The sequence below is a fragment of the Rattus norvegicus genome, chromosome 9 (assembly GCF_021556685.1).
Source record: "Rattus norvegicus strain SHRSP/BbbUtx chromosome 9, alternate assembly SHRSP_T2T, whole genome shotgun sequence".
NCBI lineage: Eukaryota > Metazoa > Chordata > Mammalia > Rodentia > Muridae > Rattus > Rattus norvegicus.
Window position 1 is genome coordinate 4371489 of NC_141542.1, and position 14310 is coordinate 4385798.

Here is a 14310-nt window from a genome sequence, read left to right on the forward strand (position 1 = left end):
TCATGAGTATTTAGTTCTACCACCAAAGAAGGAATGAAGCCTCCACAGTTTGGTCTTCCTTAATCTTGGGCTTCATATGATCTGCGATTTTTTTAAGTATTCCAAGCTTTTGGGCTAATATCCACTTATCAGTAAGTGCATACTATGTGTGTTCTGTGACTGGGTTACCTCACTCAAGATGATATTTTCTAGTTCTATCCATTGATGTGGAGAAATAGGAGCACTCCTCCATTGATGGTGGGATTGCAAGCTGGTAGAATCACTCTGGACATTGGTCTGGTGGTTTCTCAGAAAATTGGACATAGAACTACCTAAGGACCCAGCTATACCACTGCTTGGCATACACTCAAAATATCCTCCAACATATAACAAGGACACATACTCCACTATGTTCATAGCAGATTTATTTATAATAGCGAGAAGCTGGAAAGTACCCAGATGTCCTTCAACTGAAGAATGGATACAGAAAATTTGGTACTCTTACAACATGGAGTACTACTCAGATATTAAAAACAAAGACTACATAAAATTCCTAGGCAAATGTTAACTCTTTCTTTCTCATCCTTCTTTATCAAACATCTTAGATAACTCTCTTTCCGACAATTACATATATAAATACATATATATATGGTAAAAATTTATCTTTAGTTTGGTGGGCTCTAGCTTCTTTAAATTGATCATGAGGAGTTGTAAGGAATTTAAATGACAATAATTCCCAAAAGGAATTTTTAACCTTTTTTATTCTCCATAATAACTGAAAAACAGCCTAACAATATACCCTGTTGTAGAGCAGAGAGTACACCAGCAGCTGATCACAACCTGTTTGGATTCTTTTTATATTTATCAGGGAGTCTTTTTTTTTCTATTTTTTTTTCCGGAACTGGGGATCAAACCCAGGGCCTTGTGCTTGCTAGGCAAGCGCTCTACCACTGAGCCAAATCCCCAACCCCTTATCAGTGAGTCTTATAGAATGACTTATTTTTAAATGCTGCAGGGTAGACCAGATATGTTTATGATATTTTGTTAATTTCTTTTTTGAGTTAGCTTGCTTCTCAGAGGTTGATGTTTTCTTTTTTGATTTATCACTACCTTCTTCTGAGCTACTTTTCTTAGACCTTTCTGTTGAAGAATAAACATTGAACTTAGATCCTAAGTGACACAGTAGGAAAGGAGTTTCCTCGCACGGAGGTGAATCTATTGTCTCCTGAACATATGTGGCTATTTTTTTTTTTTTTTGCTTATCAGCCAATGCCTTCCTAAGCACATTCCAAATAGCAAATGCTATAGGGGACACACCTAATCCTCTGTTCTCTTTAAACCAGTTTTCAGTCTCTAACCGTGTTTTCTCCCATGTACCCATATCTAAATTTCTCCTTCCTGGAAACTGAGGACTGACCATTTATACAAACTGAAGAAAGTCAATCAGCTGGCTAGAGCTAACCCTAATCCCTTTTTTCTTTAATAGTATAGTTAATAACATCTGTAAAGAACTCTATGTCAATAGGTTCACGTTTTTCCATCCTGAGTGATAAAAGAAATGCACATAACCTGAAACTGATGGTTCCAGACCTAATATTAGTGCTGATAGCTCCCAAAAGAAATGCTATGAGAACTGCCTGGTGTAGCAGGCAATGAAAACCAGAGCTGATGATTCCTGATGTACCCTTGGCATTGATGGTACTCAACCAACCCAACCTGCCTGTGATGGCACCTACTATCCTGCCTCTGCAGATGGCAGCAGTCAATTTACAGCCAGAGATGATGGCTTCTGGCACAAGCCTCATGGTACCTAATTTCAACCTTTGCTGACGGCAGTTGGCAATATCAACTCCTATTTCTCACCCTCTATAAACAGGTCTGAAAGGTCCAATTGAGAGTCCAATCTGTGTAGACTTACCTTCTTCAAAGTCCCTGCCTCTTTTAAGGTGCCAATTTAGATGCCAGGAGCCTCCTGGCATGGAGAAGTTAGAGACAGGGCACAGAATAAGACTTTGGTGTGGCTTTGAAGTCTGAGGGTTTCCAGATATTCTAGTTCTCTAATTATACTGAAATGCTGACAATAACTTTGAAATAGTCTTAAAAGTTTCTTGTTCTTTCTCTGTGCAAAAAGCTGATGCTGTAGGAGATTGGCATCTGTAGCCTGGCAGCAAGGAATTAAGTAATGTGGCCTTTGATCTATCTCACAAGGAACTGCATTGCTCTAACTTTTAGTCTGCTTGTTGGAAGTCACAGGAAGAAAAAAAGGAAGGAATGGATACAGAAAATGTGGTACATTTACACAATGGAGTACTACTCAGCTATTAAAGCCAATGACTTCATGAAACTCTTAGGGAAATAGATGGAACTAGAAAATATCAACCTGAGTCAAATAATCCAATCACAAAAGAACATACATGATATGCACTCACTGATAACTGGAAATTAGACCAAAAGCTCAGAATACCCAAGGTATACCTTTTGTGAATTGTAATTCACAAACTACATGAAGCTCAAGAAGAAGGAAGACCAAAGCGTGGATATTTCAGTCCTTCTTAGAAGTGGGAACAAAACACTCACAAGAGAAATACACTAAATATAGAGCAGAGACTGAAGAAAAGGCCATCCAGAGACTGTCCCACATCCTAACACCAAACTCATACAACATTGATGATGCCAAGAAGTGCATGCACACAGGGGCCTGATATAACTCTCTCCTGAGAGGCTCTGCCAGAGCACAAGAAATACAAAGGTGGATGCTCACAGCAAACTATTGGACTGAGCACAGGGACCCAAATGGAGTAGTTAGAGAAAGGACTGAAGAAGCTGAAGGAATTTACAAACCTATAGGAAGAAAAGCAATATCAACTAACCAGACTCATCAGAGATCTCAGGACTTAAACAGCAACCAAAGAGTATACATGGAGAGATCTATATCTGCAGCTGCATATGCATCAGTGGATGGCCTTATCTGGAATCAACAGGAAAAGAGGCCCTTGGTTCTGTGAAGGCTCAATGCTCCACTGTAGGGGAATGCCTGGTGGAGGGAGGGAGGGAGTGGTTGAGTGGATAAACACCCTCACAGAAGCAGGGCGTGGGAGGAGGGGATACAAGGTTGTAGAAGTTGAAACCAGTAGCAAGAAAAACATTTGAAATGTAAGTAAAGAAAATATCCACTAAATGTAAAATAAGAAAGATGATTATAGACTTTATTTCTAAGTTGTAAAAAGTTTCAAATGATATCTATCTAAGAAAGCAGGAAAGCAGAACGATCCAAAGCAAGTCAAGGACATTTTTTTCTGACTTCTCCTTGTCTAAGCCCTCTTTCTCTTTGTCCTTAGTACTTACACATTTTTTAGAAAATATGTTCACATGTTAAAACATTTCTCATAAGTTCACACATATAATCAAATCATAAATTGAAATAAAAGTTTAAAACAAAAAATGTTTACATTCATATTCATTAGGAATAATTATATGGCAAACATTCTTCATCAGTCACAGTTTCACAGGTTCCTTGAAAGAGAAAACCCATAGCTAAGTTATTTATGAAGTTTTGTATGAACTCAGTCTTCTGTCTTAGCATCTATAGTAAATTGTAGTTCCCTTTTTATGACCTTTGCTTAATTGTTTTACAACCTCTTGGAATGTTCTCTGAGTGGTAGAAAGTCTGGTTAGTATCTAGAAGCAATTAACAGGTAAAACATGGGAGACTGCCAGATTTCTCAATGCAGGGTTTTTTTGTTTTGTTTTGCTTTGTTTTTGTGAGTTTGGATTATAAGCTTTCAGGTATACTAGTAAAAACAAAAACAAACAAAAAAATCAAACAAACTAAAAAACCTAAAAGCATGGTAAGTATAATTTATATACTTTTCTTTTTTATTGAATATCTTTATTTCAAATATTAATCCCTTTCCTGGTTTCCCAAATATAAGCCTCCTCTCCCATACCCCTCCCCTTCTATAATTGTGTTCCTTTGCCCAACCAGCACAACTTTCCACCTGTGGACATTCCCCTACACTGGGGGGGTGGTCCAGCCTTGGCAGTACAAAGATCTCACTGCAGTTTTAGCTATAAGAAAAGGCCCTAAAAGGAGTCTCACTATTCCTGTAAATTAATTAATTAATTAATTAAAAAAACTTAATGAACACCAACATAATTTTAGGGATTCTTATAGACTCAACATTAAGAATTAAGAAGTCATCTATTTATCTATATAGAATCCCTACAAGACAGTACATATTCCTGTGTTTTCAGAGCTCCGCTTAAAGAGGTGAGGAAATAGCTAATGATTGTTACATATGTTTAATAATTACAGAAAAATCATATTAAGAGCAGGAATCTTTCCTAAAATGATTTATTACTAGGCCTTGCTTATTAGAGTTTCATCATAGATAGTATCTAAAGCAAAGTCATTTGAGGAAGTCACATGTTAGATACTAGCTTGTCTTATGATGGCTCATGGCTAAATTTAAAGTTGGGAATGAGAGATATGGACAAAGAGGATGGGCACTGTACTACATGGGGGCTTTGGAGAATATTATCAATGCACTGAATTGCTTATAAGTATAAATATGTTATTATTAAGATTTCCAATGACAATTTCTATGGTGGGGAGGAAGACTTCCTCAGCAATTAAGGGTGTCATTTTTCCAGAGAATCCAAGTTTGATTCCCAAAAATTATACCCAAATCTTGAGGCTGCAATACAAATACTGGACTTAATTGGTACAAATACTAAAGGCTCATATATTCACACATAAACACAGATACAAACACACACAAAAAGAAAAGAAAAGGTAGTCATAATAATAGCAATATGATGACAAGCAGTACAGGTATTGAAACATCAAAGGCAAGATCAACCACCTAGCAGCCTATAGGAAAATCTCTTAGTCTATCTACTTGAACTTATGTTTGAAATCAATTATAATGCTATTTTTGTTGATCATGCATGTGTTATGAACTTAATTTTATTTTTACTTAAATGATTAATAAAGTTCTTTGAGATCACAAACAGAAATAATAAAAAATTAGCAAATATTAATTTTATATTAAAGCAGACAGATAAAAATATAAATGAAGTAATATAGTCCAAAGTAAAAGAATTGATAAGTAAGATGTTGAATTTGAGAAATAATATCAATGACATTTTCTCATGTGTAAATATTATATATTCAAATAAAATATATACAAAATTGAAAGATATGTATGAATTTTGAGAAGTCCATGATTAATTAAGTAATAAAAACTACTACTAGATCAGAGGAACTAAATATCTATAGTCAAAGAACAATGATCAGAGGCAACTTTAATAAAACAGATTTGATAACTTTTTGCACACCTAATTTCTAAATTACATGCTTTATAATACATGTTCAGCAAATGAAAACCATTTTTATCATTTCTGTTCTTGAGATTATACAATGATTGCATCATTTCCCCCATCCATTCTCTCTACAGAAATTCTCTTATTATTTTAAGTTCATGGACTTAGCTTTCATTAATCGTCCAGGAGGACTTAAACTGACACAACACACACACACACACACACACACACACACACACACACACACACACACAATTACAAGTAACTAAAGAATGCTATGAAATAGTTTACCTGAGGTGTAATATTCTTCCACAGGAAAGATTATAATTTTCCCCAGGAAAAATTTTACATAACATCAGTCTATATTTGTTTTATTAGTTATGGAATATGAATGTTTCAGTTGGATGCCCACATCTACCCGTATAAGATGGATGGTAAAATAACCCTTACATTGCTGATAGAAAGGGCCATCAATTCTTACCACAGTGAGAACTTGCCAAACCCTGCACTATATGCTCTGAGCTGCTTTTTCTTTTTGTACATTTAAATTTGATCAAATATAACTCTGCAGATTACATCTTTCTTAGAATACAAACAGAGAATAGGAGAGCTCACAAACAAGATCTCACTGCCAATGAAAAGTGCAAATCCAACAAATAAAGGTCAGTGGTTACAACGGGGTAGATACCAAGGAAGAACTTTTGTAGTTATTATTAATACATGTAAAAATAAGGTCATGTTGGACTGGTATTTACATCCAAGATTCAGTCATTGTTTTTTTTACTGAAAAACTGCATTGCTGAAATTCCAAGAAAGAGTGAGGTCAATTATAAAGCCAACTCAGAATAGCAATATATTTAGGAATGGAACCATATTCACTACTAATATACATGAGGGAAGACATGCTACAAAGAATCCAAAATGGCATTATCTACATGAAAATGCTCTAGAAAATTGGCTTCTCTTTTAATATAGAAAATTGCACACATGGTGCATAATTCTAGTAAAATAATAGTCTATTAAAAACAAAATTGACTAGAATTGAAATATTGTGATACATCAATTTTATCAAACTATGAAGAGTAAAAGTGAATATGTATTTGATGAAATTAAATTTGATACATATGCTCAATCCCATATTTTACTTGATGTGAAGGAAAATAATTCACTTTCAGAAACCAATAGAGAAAATTCTCAGTTTAACTTGGAAAAAATCAAGATATGACAATCAAAGGATTGACCAATAGGTCAACAATATGATTTATATATGGTAGGATCCTAGTGCTTGCCCTGAAGACCAGAGCTCGATCTTAACTCATACATTGTAGGATGACAACCTTCGTTCAAACAGTTTTGCCTTCACCTAAAAATATGGGCTATATCAGAAGAATATATGTATATACAAATAAAGAATATGATAACAAGTTTGAAAAGATTGTACTGTTAATATGACCCGGAAACTGGGAAAGGGCAAAACATTCAAAATGAAAATAAGAAATACTCAAGTTAATAAAAAAAATTAAAAATAACATTCATTCTAGGATTTAACAATGTTTTCCCCAATTTACTTCAGTACATAATCTCTATTCTTTTCCTTTCAATTTTTCCACTTATTTCTACATATTGAAGATAGTTTTCTCCTGATAGTAATTCCAACATTCAGTACTTTTACCCATGGACCATTTTTCTTGCTATATTGATAATAGAGTGTATAAAAAGCTGAATAAATTAGGTGTACATTAAATGAAAAAATATGACAATAAAAGAAGCCACTTTTCTTTTACTCATACGTAACATTATATCCAAAAATATTGTTAATACATTATAGTAAAAGTGACTGAATTTTGTCATATATTTAGCTTATTTTCTTCTGATTTTATGCAAATTTAATGTTCTTTACAGAAATAAATCCTTTTATTCATAATGACTAAACCAGACATTAATTGCTCACATATCTGTAAATAGAGTCTTTGCAGTGAAGAGCTTACTCTGCACATAATAAGTAGAAACACATACTCATACATATTGGTACCTCAACTGCTGGGAGGACAGGGAACCAGAAAAGAGGGTTTATAAGGAATATTGATAATAATGAAATAGAAGAGTCTCCACAAAAAAAAAAAAAACAAAGTTACCACATCTATTATCATATGACAAATTATTATGATCTACTTTGTGTCAAAATATGATTCCCCCAAAAAATAGAATACCATGAAATATTTTATTCAAATAAATTTTATATACCCATATTTGATGTTTTAAAAATTCAAAATAAAGTTGCCAAATAAATATTACATTTTCATTTATATCTAAACATATTTCTCCTCCACTGTCATTGATTTAATGCCTTAATACTTCAAAAGATTTTACCAAGCACAGAATATTATCTCATAGAGCATAATTCACCGTTATACCTTCTTTGCTTTTTAAAAAAATTATTATTTTGATAAATTAACTCTCGAAGGTTCTAAAATCTTTCATGTTTTTGTTTTGGTCATTTTCAATTTGCTGGTTTCCAACACATCTCTTCATGTATTCACAGGAACCTGGAAGTGAAGGTCTGTTAAGGATAAAAGCATCTTATTTACTTTATCAAGAAATATACATGAATATTTCTGTCCAACTCAGCAATACCTGTCTGAGACTATCAACTAACCTGGAAATTTAACATAAGCTTAGATACAACACCATGATGAAACTCATAGTCAATATGTCTTGGTCTATATGTATTTAAAAACAAGAGTAAATACTGCAAACAAATGAAGTAAACAGGAAAACACAGGAGAGTTGTCTGAGAATAAAAATTAAATTATCAAACAAACACTTATAATAAAACATGAGATATGTGAAATATTGCTGGAGCACAGTATTCACAACTTCTTCTTCTTCTTCTCCTTCTTCTTCTTCTTCTTCTTCTTCTTCTTCTTCTTCTTCTTCTTCTTCTTCTTCTTCTTCTTCTTCTTCTTCTTCTTTGAAAGAACAAGGATGGCAAACTGGTACAATCATTCTGGAAATCAGTCTAAAGGTTCCTCAGAAAATTGGACATTCCACTACCTGAGGATGTGGAGAGCCACAATAACATTCGCCACCACAAGATGGCACTGGCTTCCACTGCACCCCACGTGGAAAGCTGGGGTAGCTTTCGCCATTACAAGATGACGCTGGCCTCTGCTGCGCCAGCCGACTTCCTTTCAGGAAGTTAACTGTGTGCGGATGTGCAAGAGTGCTATCACTAGAAATGGCTAACAGCCTTATATTATGTAATTTTGTTACTTCTTCAATGTAAAAAGTTAGAACTTTGAATCTTTCAGTGTATATGGAAATTTTTACTACAGACCTTTGCTCTCAAAATGAGCTTTAATATTTGGGGAGTAGCTGTTACACTACTCCAGAAAAGAATATTTGAAACTAATTTTAAGCTTCTAAGGACATGTTAATTGGCTAAGTACCTCACCTTACTAGAGGACTTAGGTCCTTGTTTGTTATCCACATTGGAGATAAAGCTTCAGTTGTGTTAATACAAAATTATAGGCTAGAGTCATAGAAGTATTTTAAAAAAAAACCTGGTGAAACATACCTTATTCCAAACAACAATCAAATTGGTTATTTCAAAATACTGGGCAGCTGGAGAGATGGCTCAGTGGTTAAGAGCACTGACTGCTCTCCTAGAGGTCCTGAGTTCAAATCCCAGCAACCGCATGGTGGCTCACAACCATCCATAATGAGATCTGATGCCCTCTTCTGTTGTGTCTGAAGACAGCTACAGTGTACTTATATATAATAAATAAAATTTAAAAAAAAGGGGGTTGGGAATTTAGCTCAGTGGTAGAGTGCTTGCCTAGGAAGCGCAAGGCCCTGGGTTCGGTCCCCAGCTCCGAAAAAAAGAAACAAAAAAAAAAATACTGATATTTGGCCTATCACTTATACAAATTTCAGACAAAACTGATAATTTTACTCTTTACATGCTTTTGTATTTACTGTAAATTTGTACATACAACCCATAGGAAATGTGCTTACTATATTTATAGGTGGTTCATCTAATGAAAAGGCTACATATATGATTATTCACTTGTTTATTCTCCGGGGAACTCTGCCCTGGTTGTGCAGATCTCAGACATGGTTCCCTTGCCTGCTGGTTATTCCAGAGAAGAATGACTGATCCTAAACTGTCCTGGGAAAGACCTTGTTATTTTCGCTGCTATTGTAGCAGCCATTTACTGCTACAGCCATTGTGTCTACAGTGTCTAGAGTTATCCTCCCCCAATCTATTGTTAGGCAAGCACAGTGGGTGAACTTTCTGGAGTAGTTGCTAACAATTGGGAATTCTAAATTTTATTATAGGAGCAGCTTGACTACGGCCCTAGGTGGTAACAGCTGAGGAGAACTAGATGAGGTGCCCACTACTTACCGGGACTGGCTCTGTTTGGTGCAGCCCTATGCTGTGGATTAGTGTTCATGCTATGGTTGGTTTACAAACTCAGATCTCAACAGAAACGTGACAAGGCCATTATCACTCAAACACTTGTGGCCATTGAACAAGGGACCTCCCCTGGAATTTGGTTATCTATGCTCAGGAATTAGTTGGTATCTGAGTTCTATGCTCTTACATCTGTGGATCCATTACACTGGGATGAGAGAGACTCAATAATTCTTTGATCAGCCCTTCTACATCGCTGAGGTTTCCTCATTACACGCGATAGGGTGATCATGATTTCCCCACTAACTCATTTTCTGGCTGGCCTCTTTTATAGAGTTCGCCCTAGGTTGTTTAACAGTTACTGTCACACAGCACTGCGGTATCCAGAGACGGGCAACTTTCCTCATGCACAGACAAATCTAAGACACGAGGCCCGGTGGTGATAGGGTTACCCTATGACGGATAAGGCTGTGACATAGAGGAACGACCTAAGACAGGAACCACAACAGATGGACGTAACTACAGGGACCTAGACCAGCCTCTTATTAGTAAAACAATAAGGGGGAGATGTGGAGAGCCGCAATAACATTCCCCACCACAAGATGGCGCTGGCTTCCACTGCGCCCCACGTGGAAAGAGGGGATAGCTTTCGCCATTACAAGATGGCCCTGGCCTCTGCCGCGCCAGTCGACTTCCTTTCAGGAAGTTAACTGTGTGCGCATGTGCAAGAGTGCCTTCGTGTCAGGTCTTTGCCCACTCCGGGGCGTGCCTATGAGATCATGGGTAAGCGACCAATCAGGTGTGGATGCGCCACGCTATGGTGTATATAAGCCACGCCATGCTGGCGCCCCGGGCCCTCTCTTTAAGATTCAATAAATGTTTAGCTACAGAAGGATTCGTGTGTCCCCGCGTGTTCATGCTGGCGAGACAATAGCACGGGGCATGAGGACCCAGCTATACATCTCCTGGTCATATACCCACAAGATGCTCCAACATACAACAAAGACACATCCTCCACTATATTCATGGCAGCCTTATTTATAAAAGCCAGAAGCTGGAAAGAATTCAGATGCCCTTCAAAAGAGAAATGGATATAGAAATGTGGTACATCTACACAATGGAGTATTACTCAGCTGAAAAACAATGACTTCATGAAATTAATAGGCAAATGGAATGAACTAGAAAATATCATCCCGAAAAACACACACACACACGCAAAACAAACATACTTGGGATGCACTCATTGATAAGTCGCTATTAGCTCAAAAGCTGGAATTACCCAAAATAAAATCCACAGACCACATGAAGCTCAAGAATAAGGCCAACAAAGGGGGCAAATGCTTCACTCTTTCTTAAAACAGGGAACAAAAATATTCATGAGAGGGGATAAGCAGACAAAGTTTGTAGCAAAGACTGAAGGAACAGCTGCTCAAAGCCTGCCCCAGATGATACAGATACAGATACAGATACAGATACAGATACAGATACAGATACAGATACAGATACAGATACAGATACAGATACAGATACAGATACAGATACAGATGATACAGATACAGATACAGATACAGATAGATATAGATGAAGACTAATGAGGCTAAGAAGTTCTGACAGGAGCCTGATATAGTTATCTCTTGAAGTCACAGTCAGAGAATGTCAAATACAGAGGCAAATGCTAGCAGCAAACCATTGCACTGAGAATGAGATCTGTGTTGGAGTAATTAAAGAACAGATTGAAAGAGCTGAAAGGGGTTGCAACCCATAAGAACAACAATGCCAACCAACCAGAGCTTCCAAGGACTAAACTACTATCCAAATACTATATACATGTACTTACCCATGTCTCCAGCTGCATATGTAGCACAGGAAGGACTTGTTGGGCAAAAATGGAAGGAGAATCCTTTGGTGCTGTAAGGCTGGAATCCCCAGTGTAGAGGTATGTGGGAAAGGGGGTTGATTGAAAAGGGGAAAACCCTTATAGAAAAAGGGGAGGGGGTGGGAAAACTGGGAAAGGGAATAACATTTGAAATGAAAAATTTAAAAATCCAATAAGAGAAATAAGAAAGAACAGGGAAATGATTGGTTTATTCGCTAGATAAGTTTTGTAGGCATTTTGTTAGTCATATGTAACCATTCAACACACAGCTCTGTTTGCCATCTTATAACTCTTTGTCAATAAAATATGTTGAAATATATTACTTCAAGTTCAAAGACAAACTGCAGCCTCACTGGTAGCATTTTTTCCCTAATGACCACATGTTCTTCACATCAGCTTAGACTCTCGCTATCGTCATCATATGAGAAGCTTTTTTTTCAACCTGTTCTATCTTCAGCTTCCAGCAGTTGAATGTTCAAATGGCTATACCTTATTGGTTTTGTTATAGTTGTATATAGTTTATTCATTTTTTTTTACTTTTTCTTTTATTGGATATTTTTATTTGCATTTCAAATGTTATCCCTTTCTGGGTATCCCTTCAATAAATCAGCTATCTCCCCCTGCTTCTATGTGGGTGCTCCCTCACCTATCCACACAGTTTTTCCCACCTCCCTACACTTACATTCCCAAACACTGTGGCATCTAGCCTTCATAGGACCAAGGGCCTCTCCTCCCATTGATACTTGAAAAAGCCATCCTATGTTACATATACTGCTGGAGCTATAGGTCCATCCCTGTGTACTCTGGGAATGGTAATTTACTTCCTGAGAGATCTGACGGCCTTGTTGGTTGATATTGTTGTTATTCTTTTGAGGTTGCAAACTCCTTCAGCTCCTTCAGTCCATTCTCTCTCTCTCCTCTATATTCACAACTTCTAATTGTGACATTCTTAACTCTAGAAACAGTTACAAATAACATATATATTCTCTTTGTTCAAGCATCACAACACTCAGCACTTATTACATTTAATGACATTATCTAATATCACAGGTACAATCATGACTAAATGCTATGAAGAACACGGTCAGGTTTAGAATAAACCTTTAAACCATAACATGGAAACCTATTCAATAATTGTGACATAGCATGAATGGTAAATAAGAGGTTATGGTTATCAATCAAATGGGAAACTAAAGTGCATACAGTCAAAGTTACCATTTAATTCCACCCTGATGAGGAAAATAATCGAAAAAGAAAATATAATTAACAAAAAGATTTTAGAATCTCTAAGAATGAATTTGTAAAAATTAAAAGATAAACAATAAGTAAAATTTAATGGTTATACCCAATAAGTAATAAGAATTCTGAACTTGAAAAATACATAATTGTACTTACTGTATTTATTTGTCCCAGTATTGATAGGGTACTGTTGAATATGGCATTTTCTTCCCAGTGTAGAAAGTATGAAGAGGAAAAAATGCAACAATGACAACATCATTTCATAGTGAAATTCTTCAGTGATTATGTAATAACATCTACTGATATTAAAGACAAAAGCAGAGACAAATTTGAGAATCTGCAAGATCCAGAAGATAAAAATCCAGGTGAAAATCCTATTATTACATGAGTCTGCTTGATGCAGAACACACATTATGCAGTACATATTTGCTTGGTTCATGTTTTTGTGACCATGTATGTTTTGAGATTGTTGATGATTCAATCTATCACAATAAACATTCCAAAGGATTGGGAATCCCATTTTGAATTTTGAAACTATCCCTTCCCTTGGACTCTGCTGCTGAAGCCCTCTATTCACATGAAAAACAAGTTGACAAATATGTTTGTTCATATTCTTCACTAGCCAAATGCAATATAACTTCAGCAAAGATTACAAACAACAAGAACTCAGGGTTGTTTTCTCCTGGGATGAATTGGCTAAACATATGAAGCAGGAAACTTTTAATATGAAAAACAATTTAATCAGATCCCTCCAGTTTATATTAGAGGAGAGCAACTCAGTGAAAAAGGAAAAGGCTAAAAAGAAATAATTAGAGGTACAAACTCTCAAATTAATGTTTTGGAGAGCTTTTGGTGGCAACTAACAAGTGTGAACTATGGGAAAGAACTTTCAAGCCATTTAGAGAATATGCATTCGTATAGTTTATCCCAACATATCCTACTCATAGTCCAATAAAGGGGCTTTATCTCTAATATCTGTAAATTTTACACAATAAAAATTATGACTTGGTCCTGCTAAGACTGAACCCCCAGTGAACGTGATTGTTGGGGGGAGGGCGATAATGGGGGGAGGATGGGGAGGGGAACACACATTAAGAAGGGGAGGGGGAGGGATTAGGGGGTTTTTTGCCTGGAAATCGGGAAAGGGAATAACATTTGAAATGTAAATAAGGAATACTCAAGTTAATAAAAAAATAAAAAATAAATAAATAAAAATCTCCCATTTGCCTGGTTCTCCAGATGATATGGGTATGGGAGCTCAAGAAGAACATTTTTAGCAAGTTCCCATATTGTGTTTTATAATGTCAATTAATATTTGATTACCTGAGCTAAAGATATACATCATGATACATGTTAGCATATGATACAGGAATTTATAGTCACTTAAACTGACAATTAAAAAATGAACTAGAAATGTTATTTTCAAAATTCTGCTTTTTGTTCAAAAAGTCCTTATTGTTTCCTAAGAGTAACT

At 36.0% G+C, this 14310-nt stretch overlaps 1 protein-coding gene across 1 annotated transcript in view; it reads right to left on the reverse strand.

Moving 5' to 3' along the window:
* The window catches only part of LOC148003230 (extracellular calcium-sensing receptor-like), a 157289-nt gene extending 144014 nt beyond the window's left edge, over positions 1-13275 (reverse strand). The window contains 2 exon segments of the mRNA XM_087569107.1: positions 12993-13095; positions 13098-13275. Of these exon segments, the coding sequence (XP_087425233.1) occupies positions 12993-13095; positions 13098-13275 (281 nt within the window).
* Between the last annotated feature and the right edge of the window lie 1035 nt (positions 13276-14310).